Below are 20,858 nucleotides of genomic sequence, written 5' to 3'. Positions count from 1 at the left end.
GAAAATCACTAAGAGGACATATCAAGGGGAGGGGCCTTCTTGCTAAGTCGATTTAACAGAATGCTTGCGGAAGGCAGGTCAAAGAAATTGGATATCAAGGATAGGGGGATAATTTAGCAAGATTCTTGCTAAACGTGGGTCAGTGCAGACAGGTGAAGAAGGCCAGGGAGAGGCCCAGTCAAGAAGACAGCACAGAGGAACCTCACCGAAGTTCCGTCAAGGACACTACCTTTGTCAACACATACTTTACACCTCAGGTGCTCTCAAATTCTTTGCTTTTAATTAAATTGAAAAATGACCTGATCATAGTTTACTGTGAGGTTTGGGCACATTACTCAGAAGAGGTTCAATATGAAACATCTTCCATTTCTACCAGTGATACATGATCCAACTGAAAAAAAAAAAAAAGCCTCCGCCACCTCACGCAGAAAATTATGGCCAGTAAACTTTTCTGTTTACTAATATTCAGTTTGTAATATATTTACAGTGTTTCTATCAAATGTGTAATAACTGTAATGATAACTGTTAGTAAATTTTTAATCTTTTAATCATTTATCTGAGGAAACGTTTTAAAAATTCACTCAAGATATATATTTTTGTTACCAAAAACAGGATAGCAAAAACAGACTTCCAAGCATAGACTTCATTAGATTGAAGTTCTGTGTGGGAAGCAGAAGATCAAAGAGAAAAGGTGATGTAAAATTCCCAACTGTTAAAGATGAGCTTGTTTGCATATTTTTTTTTTTTTTTTTTTGCGGTACGCGGGCCTCTCACTGTTGCGGCCTCTCCCGTTGCGGAGCACAGGCTCCGGACGCGCAGGCTCAGCGGCCACGGCTCACGGGCCCAGCCGCTCCGCGGCACGTGGGATCTTCCCGGACCGGGGCACGAACCCGCGTCCCCCGCATCGGCAGGCGGACTCTCAACCACTGCGCCACCAGGGAAGCCCTTGTTTGCATATTTTTAAAGGAATGATAATACACAACCTAAAAGTTGAGAATTATGTTTTATTCAGGAGATACATTGAGGACTTAAGCTCTGGAGACAGGCTCTCAGGTAGCTCTAAGGGACTATTCTGAAGAGGTCAGGGAGGAGCGAAGAGATAGATATATATACAGAGAGATACCTATATCTCTCTCTTTCTCTAAAAAAACAACAAAACCCCCAGGTCGTTGGAACATCAAAAGATTACTGTTAAAGAAAACCAGGCATCTCAAGTTAATGAATTTAGCACTTTTCTATGCATAGGAAGATGCAAGAGTCTAGGCTCTTTGAAATCATTCCTTTGCTCTGCATCTTAACTACTTAGGGCCAGTAACCTGTTTTTTTCTATCCCGAATCCCCTCAGGGTGCAGAGTCTGGGAGGCTGCAGTGGCTGAGGGCTTGATGGCAGCAACAACCTTTGTTTACTGATGTGGCAGGTGGCATTCTTCCTCTACAATAATCAGTATCAAATCCGCTACGGGTATGTAAACTCCACTGCATACACTGAGTGCTGTTCTAGTTCCATTTTAAATAGTTAATTTTCACAATACACAAGAGATCAAATCCAATAATCTCACTGGATCCAATTCATTAGTCATTTAAAATCTCTAATAAAAAAGATCGCATGTCAACTCAAAAAATATGTGCAGGGGTATATCGTTTTTGAAAATTCCTTAAGAATTTTCAAGGCCCCACAGAGACTTCGTACCCTTAAACCTTTTGTCAAACAAAAGGTTTGACGCCCTCTGAGCTAGAGAAAAATGGTCAGGAAGAAAGTGACCAGAAATAAGTAAAAAAGAACAATAGAAAGAAGCCAGGGTTCCGGAAAAAGAATCCTGCACCTCTTGGAATGTACCTCGAAGTCAGTAGAGAGCAGCTGAGGTTGCAAAGATTTGAACCAAGTGGGGAGACCCTGCAGCAGCGAGAGAACGATGCCCTGAGGCTGTGGGACTTGCTTCACGCACCCCACCCCCTTCTCATCCGCTTGTTTTCTATACAACTAAGGAAACAAAGTACCACAACTAGGAACTTTCACAAACCCTCACAAGCAAACTCCCACACTCCCTGCCCTCCCCATAAGACTTTAAGATCTGTCCCCACTCTCTGCAGGAAGCCATAGTTTGATTCTTTGGACAACACACAGGCATAAATCGCAAGATACCAAGAGACGGAGACCAGCTAAAGAGCCAAAGGGTTTCACTCAGCTTTTACTCCCAGTTAGTTAAAAGTCAAGATGTTACCTTTGTGGATGCTGCCTACTGCCCCGCCATCCAAACAGCATTGAAGGGGAAGAGAATACTAGTTTGAACCCTTTTATTGCTTTACCCAGAGCAAAAATTAAGAGCCAAAGATGGCAGTAATCACAATCTTCCTTTCTCCCTCGTTTTGGACACTAATGACCAAGTTTCTTTTCAATCTAGTCACAGATATACTAAAAAGGGAAGAAAGCACAATTTTAAAATAAAAAGGTATTTTTGGAGCCCTCTCTCCATTTTGGCAGGGAACCTGGGCAAGGTCACCTTGCTTAGAAACAACTGACAATGTTCACAGTCTGTTGGTCCAAACTGTGCAGAGCTAAATTCCAAGTGGTGGATTTTCCCAGAGCTTCCCTCTACCCTGGGGCACTTCTCTTCTTACAGGTGATTCAGTTGAGTCAATGAGAGCCTAAGAAATTGACCCAAAAGACTCCCAGCCAATACACAAAGAGCTGAGATTCCACAACACATTGCTATGCTGAAATCTGCTATGGTCTGAACGTCTGTGTCCCCTCAAAATTCACGCTGAAATGCTAACGCCAGTGCGGTGGGATTAAGAAGTAGGGGCACTTAGGGTGTGATTAGATTGCAAGGGTGGAGCCCTTGCGAGTGGCATAGATGCTTTTATAAAAGAGGCCCCACAGAGGCTGCTTACCCTTCCACCATGTGAAGACACAGCCAGAGGTGCCAGCTTTGAACCAGGAAGAGGGCCCTCACCGAACTGGACCTTGCTGGTGCCTTGACTGACCTCCCAGCCTCCAGAAATGTTGCTGTTTATAAACTACCCAGTAGGTAGTATTTTCTATTTTGTTATGACAGCTCAAATGCACTAAGACACCATCTAAACAAGAAACTTAACTACCATCACGTGTCTTCTGTGCCTCAAGTATACAATCGATCGATTTCAAACCTGATTTATAAGATACGACTTCTCTGTTCTGGTCTGAGGATGTTGTGCTCTAATCAAGAGCTTTGAAGTATGCGGCTACACTTCATGAAAATATATATATTCATATTCATCGCCTCCCTGTATTCGCTGACCACTTGACTCCTTAACCCCAACCAGCAAAGGTCACCGTGTCCTACTCACCAAACACAATGGCCTTGTATAAGGCTCTCAACTGCTCTGCAGCGTAAGTGCAGATAACTCCCACATTTAGATATCTTGCTAGACTCTTGTTGGATCTTTCCTCACAGAGGGCAGATGATCAAACACTTCAAAAACACTGCACGTGGGCTTCCCTGGTGGCGCAGTGGTTGAGAGTCCGCCTGCCGATGCGGGGGACACGGGTTCGTGCCCCGGTCCGGGAAGATCCCACATGCCACAGAGCAGCTGGGCCTGTGAGCCATGGCCGCTGAGCCTGCGCGTCCGGAGCCTGTGCTCCGCAGCGGGAGAGGCCACAACAGTGAGAGGCCACAACAGTGAGAGGCCCGCGTACTGCAAAAAAACAAACAAACAAAAAACACTACACGTTTAAAGCTAAATTCTGACTTTTAAAAATTAAGGACATCAGTATTCTCCAAGTCAAAATCTCAATCAGGGACTTTCCTGGTGGCACAGTGGTTAAGAATCCATCTGCCAATGCAGGGGACACGGGGTCGAGCCCTTGTCCGGGAAGATCCCACGTGCTGCGAAGCAACTAAGCCTGTGAGCCACAACTACTGAACCTGCGCTCTAGAGCCTGCAAGCCACAACTACTGAGCGCACAAGCCACAACTACTGAGCCCGTGCGCCTAGAGGCCGTGCTCCACAGCAAAGAGAAGCCACCGCAAGGAGAAGCCCACGCACCACAATTAAGAGTAGCCCCCACTCGCCGCAACTAGAGAAAGCCTGTGCACAGCAACGAAGACCCAACACAGCCAAAAATTAATTAACTAATTAATTAACTTTTTAAAAATCTCAATCATCTACTTCAACCCAGATGTAAGTCTCCATCTTTGACCTGGCTCGATTTAACATTTTTATTACTCCATTGGGCAAAGCCGACAATGGTATGATAATCAAATCTGTATATGGCACAAAACCATAAGGGTACTGGATTTTAAAAAATAGTATTCACACAGAGGTTGACAGGCTTAAGAAGGTGAGATGAAAGAAGTCATGTAAAATAGAATTAGTATATAGTCCTCAATTTAGGTTTTATATATTATACTCAACACTCTACAACTGTTATGAGGATTTGTGGGTTACCACCAACAGATGTTAAAAACATCTGTGTCACTGCAAACTCAGTGTATATCTCTTGGCTTATGTGCATAATGCAAAGGTCCAAACAAGGGCTGTGACAGTGCCACTGAGACCACATCTACAGAACAGAGTGTCCTTATTGTTCAAACAAGTCCCAGTGGGGTAGAGGTGGGAGGCAAGCCAAAGGCTGCATGACAAAATGCACTCAACACTGAACTCATTCCTTCTGAAACAGTGTACCAACACCGCAGCCCACTTAACACAAGCAACTCCGTAATCAACCTCCGGTGTCAGGATCACAGGCAAGTACAACACAAATACCACACAGATGCACAGCAAAGTGACTTTGCAGATCTCGCAAAGATACATGAAGTCAATGGAAGAGACAAAAGAGTCTGGCAGGTACCCGTTAATAATGACCAAAACAGAGTAATAGGAATTTAAAAAGACCAAGAGAAGCTAGAGGTGGACGTACGGCGGGGTTTGATTACTCGAGCAAATAATTCTGGAAAAAAAAAGAAAAGTCCCTTACTATGATCATGCCACTAACTTTCAAGGTCAAGTGAAGACTATGCTATTATGCGTCACAGACTTTTATGAGAAAAATTAATCTCCCCCGCCCAAACTGATTCAATTCTAAAAATGGGTACTTGGGATGGAATTAACTTATTTTTATTATCTGGGCTTTGTTTTTCCAAATTAAGCTGAAGCTATTTCCTCACTATTAACTATGAAATTTTGATCCCTGTTTTAAGTGGATTCACTTCGAGTGGCCTTTTTCTAGGACCATTTTTTTCAGACAGTGATGATTTCCTGACCACTGTTCATCCATCCAGTTTGGCAGTTTTCAGAGGGCAGCTGGGAGGACGGTGAGATGGTTCAAAACCACATCTTGTGAGAAATAACAGAAGGAAATGATGCCTGGAGAAGAACACGGGGCGGGGAGCAGGGGGTGCGTGGAGTGCAGCACATCTGTGTTCAACTGAGGGACTGTCATGTGATCATATTTATTCTGAAAAGCCCAAGGGTACAGAACTAGAACCAGGCAGAAACAATGCAGACATTTCTACTCAGTATAACAGAAAACTTTAACAACTAAAATTGTCCAAAAAGTTGATGCCTTGCTTTGAGATAGTGAGTTTCCATCAGTAGAGGTGTTCAAATAATGATTAGCTCTAAGTCCTAACACACAAGGCCCCCTTCAGAGTCATAGCTAATCAACAACCTTCCCCTCTCCTACCGTAGACCTAGTGAGCTCCCTCCCGAGGGTCATTACCATGGTTCTTTTTACTCATTCAAATATTTACTGAGTCCTTACTGTGTGCCAGGCACTGTTCCAGGAGCTGGGGATATTTCAGTTAACAAAATGGATCAAAACCTTCGCTCCTATAATGTGAACATTGTGGAAGGTATGTTCCATCATGCTTTGAAGGTAATAGATACAGAGAAAGGAGAGAACTGGTCAGAGCCAGAGTGCTGGGAGGAGAATCGGGTTGGAATTTTATATAGGGTGGTCAAGGAAGGCCTCATCAAAAGGGTGACATTTAGGGCTTCCCTGGTGGCACAGTGGTTGAGAATCTGCCTGCTAATGCAGGGGGACACGGGTTCGAGCCCCGGTCTGGGAGGATCCCACATGCCGCGGAGCAACTGGGCCCGTGAGCCACAACTACTGAGCCTGCGCATCTGGAGCCCGTGCTCTGCAACAAGAGAGGCCCGCGCACCGCGATGAAGAGTGGCCCCCACTCCCCACAACTGGAGAAAGCCCTCACGCAGAAACGAAGACCCAACACAGCAAAAATAAATAAATAAATCAATAAACTCCTACCCCCAACATCTTTTTTTTTTTTAAAAAAAGGGGGGGGGTGACATTTGAGGCCTCACTGAGAGGATAAATGTAGGTTCTAAAAAAATGACTTGCCATCCCATGGCTAGATAATCCAGTGGCCAATAGCCTAATCCATGTGCTTCTAGAGTCACGGCCCCCTAGTTGGTCTTTACAGGTTTGCACAAGCCACAGGAAAGCAAGGGCCAATTAGGGCCCCCAGTCAGGACCCAGAGCCCCAGGCCCTCCTCACACACCCGGAGCCAGTTTCCCCCAGTTCAGCGCCACCAGGTTCACGTATCACTGCCACCCCTCGCTCTCAGCACCCAGCCTGCGTGGAGCTTCCACAGATAACAAACTCCCTGCGATCTTCTCTTTCTCTCAAATTGCATGTTGCTCAGATTCTAAAAACTCTAAAGAGTGGGAAGGTTGCAGTAGTTTATTTCAGAAAATTGGCATCCAAGGGCTGCCACATTCATTGCAATTCCAGGGTACAAAAAACATTTGGCATGAGACAAAAAACACTCTTAAACATGATTTGGTTCTAATTTCAAGGCTCCTGGGCATCAAAATACAAAGGACTTTAAAAACATACTCAGGAATCCTGTGAATTTCCCTAGTTTCAAAAGACAATGTTCCCTTTCCAACCCTCTCTCTATAGAAGAAGACCACACCTTTTTCTAGCCCAAGAAGGGACGTTTTTTGGCCAGAATAACTTTGAAACACATGGCGGCCTCACTTAAAGGTTTCCAGCTTTGGGTTCCAGGGGAGGAACAGAAAGATACTGATGCCGGTCTCTTAACTAAAATAACCTAGTACAGAGTTCTTTCCCCCACGGATGGATGCAGCAGAACCCCAAACCCCCCGCACAGGGGCAATTTATACTAAATAGTACACTACACATTTCTGGGCTCATTTCAGTCGGGACAGAACGCATAACAAATACCGCTCAGTATATTACAAAAGTGTCAACAACCTGACCTCTGTAAAGAGACTGCTGTGGGCTTCCCTGGTGGCGCAGTGGTTGGGAGTCCGCCTGCCGATGCAGGGAACACGGGTTCGTGCCCGGGTCCGGGAGGATCCCGCATGCCGCGGAGCGCCTGGGCCCGTGAGCCGTGGCCGCTGCGCCTGCGCATCCGGAGCCTGTGCTCCGCAATGGGAGAGGCCACAACAGTGAGAGGCCCGCGTACCACACAAAAAAAAATAAATAAAAAAATAAAGAGACTGCTGTGACAATATGCAGAAAACCACATATTCTGACAAAAGCCCACGGGGGGCGCATATGCTCAGCACCTAATGACTCTGCAGCTTCTACTCAGGCTTGGAACCACTTTTCTCCTTCAGTTTCTATGCTGCGGCTGCAACCCAGTGCACTAGGAGACTAGTTCGCCAGGGCCACTGGGAGATCGCTGAGCACCGTCACTGTTCCTGCAGCCACTGCTCACAGGGCCGCACACAGACCGGTGGACAGAGGGCAACACACAACTTTAGAATTTCATGACCCAAGAAGAGCCGTGGGGTCCCCCTATTCTGTGGCCTCCCCCCTGGCCCACGTGCCTGGGATGTCTACCCAGCTGGCACAGAGCGACTGGGGAGGAGGGAAGGCGAAAGAAGGGTCCTCACCGGCTTCCCTTGCGATTCATAGGCAAGTCCAGGTTAACAGAAAGGCAAGGTCACTTCGGTAATGAGCTTCCCCAGAGGCCTCCCTGGGGAGGGGATAATGCTTTCCCCCAGCCTGTTCCTACTTACAGCTCTGCCCGGACGTCCGGGTGCGCGCACGCCGGGGCTTCCAGGACAGTCCTGCTGATGCCTGCTGTGCGGGTACGGCTGCTAACAGCCCCCGGCGTCACAGTTTGGATGCTAACTCACATGGTCCCCTAAATGGAGCTGAGTTCCCAGAGGGGATTTTGATGGTTTACCTGTTTTCATGGGACCATACCTGTCCGAGTCTACCACTGGCCTCAGGACACACCGAGTACAGATTCTCTCCATGTCTCTGTGTCCAGCAGTGTGGGAGAGGCTGAAGCGCAGGATAGGGCAGACGTAGCCCCTCTGCCTGGGTTAGCATCTCAAGCCCTCACCCGTCACAGCAGTGAGACTGCGGACAAGCTCTTTAACATCCCCATTTGACACAAAAAAGGGACTAAAGGTAATTGCTAAGAAGATTAACGAGTTAATGTTTGTAAAGTGCTTAGAACACGGGAAGCACTCTGTGTCTGCTAAGTGAAAAACCAATACGCTGTCTAGCTGTCTAACAGGTAAGTGAACTTCTATAGAAGGATGTGAGGCAGGGGAGGAAAGGCCTTCTTGAACAACTTTTAGGCACCCTCCGTGCTCAAGGACTTCTCCAGAGCACACCCCCCACCCCCACCCCCACCCCCGCCCCAATCCCGCCCCACACAGCCCTGAGCGGTGCTGCCTAGGAACAGGATGCCAGGGGGCCAGGGCAGCACAAAGGCTGCCAGGTGGTTTATGGTCAACTACACTACAGCCACAGTGAAACCAGCTCTGGCAGAACAAAGAAACAAAGTATTCCAGGTTGCAGCTGGCTGTCAGAAGCCTTCAAACATCTTCCTCAATTGTCTTAGGCCCTCAAATTGAAGAGAGCTCTTTGCGCCTCTTCACAGACTCGGCAACAGAAATAGCACATTTATGTATGTGATTCAGGACTTCAAAAGCATCAGAGGCGTACTGGTAACAACCAATATTAGATGAAATTCAGAGCAACCACTTAAGATGAAAACATCTCAGATACAGAACTCAACGTGTAAGATTCTCTGTGATCCATTAGAAAGAAATCTCCTTAATTCCGCAGAGAGACACCTCTCTACCACAAACAAAATAGGTGCTTGGGACAGTCGTGCAAAAGTGGGCTACACCACACCATCCCATGAAAACAAACATTACCAATCATCTAGATATCTGACTTTGCGAAAGCATCAATTTACTCCTTTAAATTTTAGTGTTGTCACAGTTCTGCTTAATAGCATTTGAACCTTTCAGACCTGATTTGAACTCTCTCTTAAGATGATAAATTCCTGAAGAAAGTCACTTGCCATTTCAGTAAACAAAGGATGTTGCAGCCATCTAGCCAGCAGCCACTGCGGTCTCCCAGACTGTGCACCCAGAGGGGATTCAGGATGGAGAAAAACAGGATACTGGCCCCAGATAGCTGAGGTGCATATCAAAGGAATGATTTCAATATGCTCAAACTCTTGCAACTTCCCATACACAGAAAAGTGCTAAATTCATTAACCTGAGATGTCCAGTTTTCTTTAATAGTAATCCTTTGATGTTCCAACCACCTGGGGGTTTTTTGTTGGGTTTTGGTTTTTGTTTGGCAAAAACTCCTCAATAGGGGGCTTCCCTGGTGGCGCAGTGGTTAAGAATTCCCCTGCCAACGCAGAGAACACAGGTTCGAGCCCTGGTCCGGGAAGATCCCACATGCTGCGGAGCAACTCAGCCCGTGCGCCACAGCTACTGAGCCTTTTCTCTAGAGCCCGCGAGCCACAACTACTGTGTCCGCGCACCACAAGTACTGAGCCCGCGCACCATAACTACTGAAGCCCGTGTGCCTAGAGCCCGTGCCCCGCAACAAGAGAAATCACTGCAATGAGAAGCTGCGCACCGCAACGAAGAGTAGCCCCCGCTCGCCGCAACTAGAGAAAAGCCCGCGCGCAGCAACGAAGACCCAACGCAGCCAAAAATAAATAAATAATTTTATATTTAAAAAAACCTCCTCTGTATCCTGGCTCCTCCCTAAACCCTTCGGAGCAGTCCCTCCGAGTGATCTGAGAGGCTGTGTCCCAGGCTTAAGTATTCTGAAAAGAACTGAGTCCTTGAAGCAGTCTAGGCTACATACAGGGCACAGCACCACACACACTAAAGACGTGCAGGAGGCAGAAGCAACGAAGTGCTAGGTAATTTCACCCAATGCTGATTTTAAAGTAGGAGGATTGCACGTGTAGCTACAGATGCATGCGTTTTTATGTGAATAGCGGTCTCAGATTCACTTCTCCATTATCTGTCTGGTGATCACCCAGGAGATGTGATACCTAAGGTCATAAAATTCTGAATCAACGAAAAGGACGCAACTGGAGGGCACTCCACAAAAAAACATGAACCACTCAGCCTGGGAGACAGAAGAGCAAAAACAGAAGTCTTTGCTATGGCGAGGCCGGGAGCAAGAAACTTTCCCATCAACCTTCTTTTCAGGAGAGCTCAGACTCTCCCTCCCAGCATTTTGTAACATTGATTTCCTTATACATGAAGAAAACCAAGGAGTCGTTTCCAGAGTTTTACTACCTAAAAGAGAAAACGTTAAGAACCTCATCACTCGTTTACTTTGACTTCAATAATTTAATAAAATTTCATTCAAAATAATGGAAGTGAGCAGGGCATGGAACAAACCTTAATCCAGACTGCACCCTAGGGCCCCACTAGCTCCCATTTTAAAGAACCCGCTTTAGCAACAAGGGGGTGGCCGCCATCCAAGGGCGCAACTTTCCGGCCGGAGGCAGCCGAGGTCCCCACGAGGTTGCGGTCACCAGCAATTCCTCCGCCGTCGCTTCAGCAAGTCCCCTGCCTCGGCTCCAAAAGGCCACAGCCACCACCCCGGCTCTTCAGGGGTTTCCTCTCGCTTCGGAAGACTCTGCGCTTCATCCTCACCGGCGGGGACATTTCCTCCTGCTCAGTCCCGCCATCTCACTCGCGGACTCGTGACACCTCCCTCATCCGCGTCTCCGCGCGGTCGCGCCCCGACCCGGAGGCGCCCCCGCCCCAAACCACCGGTCGCCCTGACTGCGCCTGCGCCGCTTCAGGGACCCCGAGCCCCCGGGGGAGGGGAGGGGCCGGGCGCACAGCGCGCAAAGGGCGCTGCCGGGTCCTCCCCACGCGCGAGAATCGGTAACGCGGGGCGGGGGGACCGAGGACCGTCGGAGGAGCGGGGAGGGCTGGGACGACCCCGTCACCAGGGCGCGGACGCCTTCCGCACGGGGGCTCGTGCCGGTCCGTGAGGCCGTGGCTCTCGGCCCTCAGCCTTCAGGGCTCCCGCCCACGGTCTCCCGGGCGCCTCGGTGCCGCTCCCGCTCAGCCCCGCCCGGCCCGAACCTACCTCCACGAGCAGCCCGAGCAGCAGCGCCGCCGCACTCCCGGCCAGGCGGCCCATGGCTGCGCGTCCTCCTGGTCGCAGGCGCGGGTCCGCAGCACGTCCCCTGCGAGGGGGCCAGCTGGCTGGCGGGCGGGATCCCGGCCCGGAGTCGCAGGGGCTCGGGCTGGCGGGCGGGGAGCCGGGCTGAGCCGCGAAAGCCCTCGCCGCGCGCGCTCCCGGCTCGCGCGCGCCCCCGGCTCAGCTACAGGGTGTCAGGGTCAGCCCCGCCGGAGTGCGCGCGCCAGGAGCTGGGAAATGAGTCGCGGAGGCTGGCGAATGGGAGGGGAGGGGCCAGCTGTTTAGTCCCTCCTAGGAGACCGCCCTGTCACCCCTGAATAGACCTTGTAAGGCTTTTAAAAGCAGCAGCGGAGTCTCCGCGGAGTGAGGCTCGTTGCAGAGGGAGACACATGAACCCGTTGTGTGCCTCCAGGTTCTTCACCGGCCCTCCCGTCCCTGCACACCGTGGGGCGGTGCACCCTCCCGACGTGTGACGGCAAGGACGGCCAAAGGATGAGGAGGCAGACGGAGAATGGAAGAACCCCTGCGCCTCGCCGCTCGCTTAGATGTGGTGCTTTCATGCCCGCATCCTCCTGTGCTGGACCTGCCTGTACTCCCCGCACAACTGGCCCACATTGGAGCCCACCCTCCCGCTAGTAAGTTTGCGATGTCCTTGCCTCTGCTGAACTGACTTTCCTCCCCCCACCACCTCGTACCTACCATGTTTTTTTCACATGGTTCAGATTCCATCTCATTTACACAGTTATTCAACAAGCATTTATTGAACTTGTAAGTTGTACCAGACCCTGAGCTGGAGAGCCAGTACATAGAGGGGGGCAAGAAAACTCTGCCCGGTGTCTAAAGGGAGAGATAGTCACTTACACGAATAGGATGCAAAGTGGTGACTGCACAGACCAGGGGGTACAGGATAAGAAAGGACATGAACCTGCCGGTGACTAGAGGTGAAGGGAGGGGTCAGGGAAATAGATGTTACCTAACGCATGTCCCGAACGCTTTCCAGACTTCAACATATGTACTCATCTGATGACTATAAAACATGCACCACCAGACCACACCTGTTGGAACTAGAACTTGCAAGTCAAGCAGAAGAAGATGCTCGGTGGCCTTCATTGTCATGGTAATACACTATCAGACAAGACCACCAAGGGGCCTGCCTGGGATTTTAGTAACGTTGACTTACTATTTTAAGTGAGGGCATTTTATTACTCTTTTAAGGGTAGAAGTTAACTCGCAGAAAACCAAACACAAGCTTTGTTGTGTAATAGAGTTGCAAATTTTTTCCACCAGTGTTGATGTAAATGATTTTATCTGGTAAAAATGCAAATGACCTCTGCCAGCTCAGAACGTTAACCAGGTTTCTGCTTGATTTATCGATCTCATCCCAAGAGTTTCCTTTTCTCCTCTTTTTCACTGGCTATGTATACATAGTCAGTTGCCTGCATTCTCCTTTGAAGCGGCTTCGTCATCCTCTGGTTCCCTCATTAATGGGTTGTTGACCTGAAACAAATAAGACTGCCAGTTATTTCTACGGTTGGAACAGAGAAAGGTTTATTGCAAGGCCATGCAAGGAGATGAGATGACTCATTCCCTGAAAAGCCTTGAGCTCCCCAAAGGGTTTTGACAAAGCTTTTTTTTTTTTTTTTTTGTGGTACGCGGGCCTTTCACTGTTGTGGCCTCTCCCGTTGCGGAGCACAGGCTCCGGACGCACAGGCTCAGCGGCCATGGCTCACGGGCCCAGCCGCTCCGCGGCACGTGGGATCCTCCCGGACCGGGGCACGAACCCGTGTCCCCTGCATCGGCAGGCGGATTCTCAACCACTGCGCCACCAGGGGAAGCCCTGACAAAACATTTTTAAAGGCCAAGAGGGGGGTGGGGGGGGGTCTCAGGGTAGATGATCAGCTTGTGCACAGTTCTCTGATTGGCTGATGGTGAGGCAGCAGGGTGGTGTCACAGGGGTTAACATTATCAGTCCTGAGGCTCCAGGCCTGGGAGCTATGTGCTCTTGTTCATCAAGTAGTTCTTCCTTTTGGTGGGGGAAGGGGGTAGTGTTTCACATTTGCAAAACCACTCAGGAAATGTGCATCCCATACTATTATCTAGGTACTTCAGAGAGGAACTAAAGCAGAGGGTATGGTGGGGAAGGCCTGTCCCCAGAGGCCCCATAGGGTCCTGTTCAGTTACAAGATCAGCAGACTACAGTTTGAGGTATAGGACCATGGCTAGCCACATGCAAGGCCCAGCAGGCAAAAGAAAGGTTGGGGAACTAAGATCCTGCAAGCTGTGTGGCATGGCCAAAATAAAATTTAAAAATTAAAAATAAAGAGTACACTTTTATAGAGGGGAAAAAGAAGTTGGTGAAACGAAGCAGGACCCTATGGGGCCCTCCCGAGTACAAATCCTATCTGTTTCTCCAATTTTTTGTTTGTAGGAAAAAGGCCTTAGCCTCCTATACGGTTCTGAATACCAAAGGGCAGATTCAAACAATTACTAATCAGGGAATGTGGAAACAAAGCTGGAGCAATCAAGAAACAATAGTACAGTGATTAAATCAGAGTGTGGGTTCCTCCTCAAAGCATATACATAACAACATCTTTGAGTTCTTCTGCAGGAGCTAAGGCCCCCAGCCAGGTGGAGGATGGTAACGTCAGGCTGAGCGCAAGGTTCCTGGAGCACCGCCCTGTTACCTCACCACCAACCAAACAGAAAGTCACACACCCTGCAGCCCTCACCCCAAATTTTGCCTGTAAAAACTTCTCTCCGAACAGTCTAGGATGTCAGGTTTTTTGAGCACAGCCTGCCCATTCTCCTTACTTGGCCCTGCAATAAACCTTTCTTTGCTCCAAATTCAGACACTTTGGTTTGTTTGGACTCATTGTGCATTGGACACATGAGCTTGTGTTCAGTAACACTGGGATGGCTGCAGTAAAGAGTCCGTTGTGTCTTTCTGCCTGAGTCCTTTCCCAGAAAGAAGAGGAGTCTTTCTTCTTCCTGCTGGGCTCTGCTATCATCACAGGCTGTGAGAGCTCTCCTTCTGGTCTCCCGACTCTATTTAATTGAGCTTTCTGTTTACTAATTTTTTACATTTACCCCTTTTGATCAAGATCTTTTTTGTGACAGCATTGCTAATGAATAGCTTTTCTAGTTTCAGTGACTTTTTATCCCTTACTGTTAGGAAGAATCTTTCCTGGGTGTAGTGCCTCACATCAGAGGGAAAGTACACAAATTGGAAGCCTATCGAGGTCACATTCAAGGAACAAGGAGCAGTAGGAGGGAGAACTGTCAGGCACTTTATCTAAAGTGCATCTGTTATCAAGATCATAGACACTGGAGATCATCTGAAGTGTTATGTCATCATCAAAGGTTTAGCTACAAACTTGTAGCAGGCCTGGTCTGATTGTCTTGGGAAAGTTGTCTCATCAGATGTCGTCTGCTTCAATTCTGGTAAATCAGGTCACCAGATGACGTACAAGTGGGTCTGGTGCTATTTTTAGGTGTGTCATGTGACTCCACAAGTATTTTCTTGGAGTTTGGCAGAACAGGGGTTGGTTAGCAGCACCTGATAGGGGCGTTTCCAGTGAGGTTGAAGAGAATCCTTCTGGAGGTGTCTTTTCCAATTGACAAAAGCTCCAGGTTGCCAGGTGTGATGCTTAAGGTCTTTATCTCCTGAGAATGCACTGTAAAAAGATTGCATTCCCCAAAGATGGTTATTTTTAATAGAAACAATTAGGCCTTTGCAATATTGGAGTAACTCTTATCAGCTGTGGGTGAAAAGAGGCAGGAGCTAAGTACAAGGGGCATCCTGTGACTATGTCAAAGGGTGAGAGTTTATGAGTTCCCAAAGAGGTGGATTTAGAAGGACCAACAGCAATACTTGTGAGCAATCTATTGAGAGCGTCTCTACAAATCTTGCCAGTTGAGTCTTAATGGTGCCATTAGTGCATTCCACTAAACCAGAGGATTTGTGTGGTAAGCACAGTGAAAGTGTTGTAAAACCGGCCAAACAGCATAGCCTTGTCAAAGCACCTGGCCAGTAAAATGGGTTCCTCCATCATTATGAAGTTCGAGGGGAGTTCCCCAGGTAGGGATAATCTTTTCCTCTAGCCAGTTTTTCTAAATTATCATTGGGGAAGATATGCCTTTGCACTATGAAAGTGGCCTGACTGCTGTAGATCCCTTGAAAGGCAACGTTCTTTGCAGAACTGTCGGCAAGGTGATTTCCCTTAGCTTCCAGAGAATAAAGTTTAGAATGCCCTGGAATCTTACTGACAGCTTAAACAGCAGATAAAAGTATTGCATTCAACACTTCATTTTAGATTCTGTTTCCACTGGAAGTAAGGAAGCCACATGGCTCCCACAGCATTTCAAAATCATGACGTACTCCAAAAGCATATCTACTATCAATATAAATATTGGCAGTTCTGCCCTTAGCTAAAGTATAAGCTTTCGTAAGAGCGTAGAATTCAGGCTGTTGGGCTGAAGTAGCCATAGGTGAAGCTGCTGCCTCAACAACATCAAAAGGAGTTGCAATAACACACCCAGCACGACATTTGCCGCTGTCATCATCGGCGAACCATGACAAGTCTATGTTACCCGGTGGAATTTCCTGTAGATCTTTACAAGGAGTCAGGAGGTGTCCCGTCAGCATTAAGCAATCAGTATTGTCAGTGACAGAGGGGAGAAAGAGTAGCAGGATTAAGGTTATTACAATGTGAAAGAGTTACGGGGGGAGCTGGTAACATAAAGACTCCCTAGGAGTGAGGCAGCTGGCTGAGCAATGTTGAGTGTCATGACAATTCAGGAGAGCTTCTACTGCATGAAGGACAAAACTGCTTAAGAGGGATTCCACAATGTTCTTGGTGGCCTTAACCAAAAGGGCAGCAGCTGAAACGGCTCTAAGCACCAACCAAGGCCGCAGGATTCAGTTGCTGGCTATGATACCCTATGAATCCACGGTGGTCCCCCTGTTTTGGGTGAGTGCCCCAAGGTCATTTCCTTCCTTTTCGTATATAGTCCAAAAAGGAAAAGGGGAGTCTGGTCATTGGGATGGCCAAGGGTAGGGGGATTCATCAAGGCCTTCACGGCCTTGAAGGCTGTGTTGTTCGGTTCTTCCCACAAAATTACGTGGGGTGGTTACTGTTGAGTAGAGCATACGGAGGCTTGGCCATAACAGAGAACTTGGAATCCAATTTCGGCAGCACCCTGAGAAAAGCTCCCCGTTGGGGCTTAGGGAAACTTAGGGCACCATGAAGTCTATCTGGATCTAAGTATAGCCTTGTTCTGTTATCAGATGCCCTAAATATTGAACCTGGATTTGGGCAAACTGCATTTTTCTTTGGCGATCTTATGTCCTTTTAAGGCTAAAAGCCTCGGCAAGTGGATGCTTTCTTCCTGTGAGGAGGCTTGAGAAGGAGAGCAAAGAAGCAGACCATCTACACGTTGCAACAAAGTAGAACCTCTAGGGAATTTTTTGTCCTCCAGGTTAGCCTTCAGGATTGGTGAGAAGTAAGAAGAACTCTCAGTATAACCCTGAGGCATTACTGTCCAGGGGAGTTGTTTTTCTTCCCAAACGGAGGCAGAAAGGTATTGGCTAGTTCATCTACCAGAATACTAAAGAATGCACGGCATAAATAAATTACAGTAAAGAATCTGCTTCTGGTGGGAATGAATGTTAGTAACATCTGAGGATTAGGAACAACGAGGTGTTAAAAAAATAAGTTGTTTATGTCTTCCCTAGTGGCGCAGTGGTTAAGAATCCGCTTGCCAACGCAGGGGATAGGGGACCGAGCCCTGGTCGGGGAAGATCCCACATGCTGCAGACCAACTAAGCCTGTGTGCCACAACTACTGAGCCTGCGCTCTAGAGCCCATGAGCCACAGCTGCTGAGCCCACGTGCCGCAAGTACTGAAGCTCCCATGCCTAGAGCCCATGCTCCACAATGAGAAGCCGGTGCACCGCAACGAAGAGTAGCCCCTGCTCGCGGCAACTAGAGAAAACCCGCTTGCAGCAACAAAGACCCGGCACAGCCAAAAATAAATAAATTTTTTTTTAAGTTGTTCATTGCTTGGAGGTCCTGGACAGACCTCCACCCGTGGTCCTTAGATTTTCTTGCCAGTAAAATGGGGGTGTTACAGGAATTAGTGCAAGGGAGTATGAGGTCTTGAGCCTGTAATCTTCTGTTATGGGCTTTATACCTTTAAGGGCTTCTTTACTTGTAGGACATTGATTAAGAGGATTTGAGGGGTCAGCTGGAGATTTTGCCCATAAGGAGGGGTGGTAGCTGACTCAACAGGGACAAATGATCAGTGTTTCCAGAATCAGCTCTGGTACCATCAGACATGGGACAAATAAAAGATGTCAAAGGGTCATTTAATTCATGTGGTGGGTACTTTGATGACCACTGTCAATTTCTAGAATCATTTTCCCCTTGGGGGAGAGAGAAATTCCAGGAGAAAAGAGTGTGTATCTCTCAAAGGGCCTAAATAAAGGGGAATAGGTTCAGAGACAGGAACCTCTTGAGGTTCATTAGAGAGCCCCACTGTTTGAACAGTTTGAGTCCTCTGATGCAGGGGCTGCTTTATAGTAGTGGGGCTGAACACTGAAAGTGTGGCTCTGGGGTCAATTCGTACTGGAAGAGATTCATCCCCCATCCGGAGGAACGTTTCTCCCAGCCAATTAAGAGGGAGAATTGGGAAGAGCCCCGTCTACGGAGCCCCATCTTTGAGAATTGGGAGTACGTTAGAAAGGCTGGTTACAGGGCTGCAGGTACCTGAAGAGTTTGTAACAATTTCTTTTCCAATGTCCTGGCTCTGTGCAATAATAGCAGCAACAAATAGGAAGGTTTTGGTGTTGTTTGGGGGCCTTCATTTACTGGAGTTGAAGATTATGAATTTTAGCAGTCTTCCTTTGAGATGACTCGTCTGGAGTGTGAGAGGGCTGGTTTGCCAGACTAACAGGGAAGCCCAATCCTGGTCCTTTTTACTAAGAAGGGAAAGCTCCTGGTCTGGCCAATTAATAAGCAGAGTTAAAAGCTACTCAGTGGAGCGAACATCTGGAAGACCAGACTTTTCTTCCTTTGTTTATTTTTTAATTCTTTTTCACATTCTTTTCCCATTTAGGTTGTTACGTAATGTTAAGCAGAGTTCCCTGGGCTCTACAGTAGGTCCTTGTTGGTGATCCATTTTAAATATAGCCGTGTGTACATGTCAATCCCAAACTCCCTAACTCTCCCTCCCCTCCCTTCCCCCCTGGTAACCGTAAGTTTGTTCTCTACAGACATTTCTTTAAAAACAACCTGATGGGCTTCCCTGGTGGCGCAGCGGTTGAGAGTCCGCCTGCCGATGCAGGGGATGCGGGTTCGTGCCCCGGTCCGGGAAGATCCCACATGCCGCGGAGCGGCTGGGCCCGTGAGCCGTGGCCGCTGAGCCTGCGCGTCCGGAGCCTGTGCTCCGCAACGGGAGAGGCCGCAACAGTGAGAGGCCCGCATACCACAAAAAAAAAAAAAAAAAAAAAAAAAAAAAAAAAAAAAAAAAAAAAAAAAAAAAAAACAACCTGAACTCCATTATAATATTCATGAACAGGTTCATCAGACTTCTGTGCACAAGACCGAATTTTGTTCCAACCAAAAGACTTTGGAAAAGCCCTAGGCATTGCTCGGTGAAGTCGTCTAGCGATTGCCTGAGCCTGGTTGTATAATGTTAGCCTCTTATAGCCAAGAGGGTGGGCCTCCCAGTTGTAACTCTAGAGATCTTTCACGATTTTCCCAGTTAGTGCTTTTCACCCAGTGCTGGGCCTGCCCTTCGCTGACAAGCATATGAACAAGAATAAGTCAGTGAACCCAGGCTGATACATTTGAATGACTATTGAATTATTCAGTCAATTTATGAGGATCTGCATTACTCTGGGACATTTTTGACTGGCTCACAATTCAGCTTTAGTCCAGGGAGTGTAAGAAATTAAGAGTTTAACCTTGGGGTCCTCAGAAGGCGTAAATATAAAGGGACAGATTCTGATAGTTTCAGAGGAGAAGAGAGTTTCAGAGAAACTCAGAGAAAAGGTCTCTTGCCTCTTCGGCAGCTCCAGACTTTTCCCAGGACTCCCTCCCGGCAGCCGTGGCGCACTAACCCCTTCAGGCTGTGTTCACGCCGCCAACCCCAGTCCTCTCCCTGGGATCTGACCTCCGAAGCCCGAGCCTCAGCTCCCAGCCCCCACCCGCCCCCGTGGGTGAGCAGACAAGCCTCTCAGGCTGGTGAGTGCTGGTTGGCACTGATCCTCTGTGCAGGAATCTCTCTGCTTTGCCCTCCGCAACCCTGTTGCTGCGCTGTCCTCCGCAGCTCTGAAGCTTCCCCCTGCCACCTCCTGTCTCTGCCAGTGAAGGGGCTTCCTAGTGTGTGGAAGCTTTTCCTCCTCCACAGCTCCCTCCCAGAGATGCAGCTCCTGTCCCTCTTGTTTTGTCTCTGTTCTTTTTGTTCTTTTGCCCTACCCAGGTATGTGGGGAGTTTCTTGCCTTTTGGGAGGTCTGAGGTCTTCTGCCAGCGTTCAGGTGTTGTGTAGGAGTTGTTCCACATGTAGATGTATCTCTGATGTACTTGTGAGGAGGAAGGTGATCTCCATGTCTTACTCCTCTACCATCTTGAAGGTCTCTCCGACATTTTGTTAATTGTTTTACGGTTATTTTTCTAGTTCTTTGTTGTTCCTTCTTCTTTTACTCTCTTCACTTGTGATTTGATGGTTATCTTTTGTGTTATGTTTCAATTTCTTTCTCTTTTTTGTGTTTATCTATTACAGATTTTTGGTTTGTGGTTACCATAGGATTTATACATATAGAAAAACAAAAAAGATGTACATATATACATTATATTTATTATACATGTGAATATTTTTAGTTGCTGATCCCTTAAGTTCAAACGTAGTTCACCAATCTGCATTTTTACTCCATTCTCACCACACGTTTACTGTTTCTGACATCATATTCTACATCTTTTTGTTTTGTGTATTCCTTAACTACTTATTCTGGATTAAGATGATTTGACCAGTTTTTCTTTTAACTTTCCTACTAATTTTGTAAGTGTCTGGTCTACTAACTTTACTATATGTTTGCCTTTACAAATGAGATTTTTCCTTTTGTAATTTTCATATTTCTTGTTGTAATCTTTTCTGTTTAGAGAAGTCTCTTTAACATACCTTGTAAAGCTGGTTTTGTGGTGCCAAATTCTTTTAGCTTTTGCTTCTTTGTAAAACTTTTGATCTCCCAATCAGATCTGAATGAAAGCCTTGCTGGGTAGAATATTCTTGGTTGTAGATCCTTTCCTTTCATATTGTGCCACTTCCTTTCTGGTGTCCAGAGTTTCTACTGAAAAGTCAGCTGATGGTCTTTTGGGAGTTTCCGTGTAAGTAACTAGTTGCTTTGCCCTTGCTGATTTTAATATTCTCGATTTATATTTATTT

At 47.6% G+C, this 20,858-nt stretch overlaps 2 protein-coding genes across 16 annotated transcripts in view; one reads left to right on the top strand and one right to left on the bottom strand.

Annotated features, from left to right (window-relative positions):
* The window catches only part of VOPP1 (VOPP1 WW domain binding protein), a 98,855-nt gene extending 86,901 nt beyond the window's left edge, over positions 1-11,954 (bottom strand). For both annotated transcript variants that reach the window (XR_010842328.1, XM_059074574.2), the window contains exon 1: positions 11,361-11,954. Coding sequence is in view for 1 of the 2 variants with exons in the window: in XM_059074574.2 (XP_058930557.1) it covers positions 11,361-11,414 (54 nt within the window). In the remaining variant the exon portion in view is untranslated. The remainder of the gene's footprint in view (positions 1-11,360) is intronic.
* The window catches only part of C9H7orf57 (chromosome 9 C7orf57 homolog), a 35,180-nt gene continuing 25,337 nt past the window's right edge, over positions 11,016-20,858 (top strand). For 6 of the 14 annotated variants that reach the window (XR_010842341.1, XR_010842337.1, XR_010842340.1 and 3 more), the window contains exons 1-2: positions 11,018-11,152; positions 11,827-12,049. The gene's annotated coding sequence lies outside the window, so the exon portion shown is untranslated. Of the gene's footprint in view, positions 11,153-11,194; positions 11,445-11,826; positions 12,050-20,858 lie in introns of those variants that run through there. The other 8 variants (XR_010842343.1, XR_010842334.1, XR_010842331.1 and 5 more) reach the window with 7 other exon arrangements.

Source organism: Kogia breviceps, chromosome 9 (genome assembly GCF_026419965.1).
Source record: "Kogia breviceps isolate mKogBre1 chromosome 9, mKogBre1 haplotype 1, whole genome shotgun sequence".
Classification (NCBI taxonomy): domain Eukaryota; kingdom Metazoa; phylum Chordata; class Mammalia; order Artiodactyla; family Physeteridae; genus Kogia; species Kogia breviceps.
Note: the sequence above shows the minus strand (reverse complement) of the source record. Positions and strands in the feature narration are given on the sequence as shown.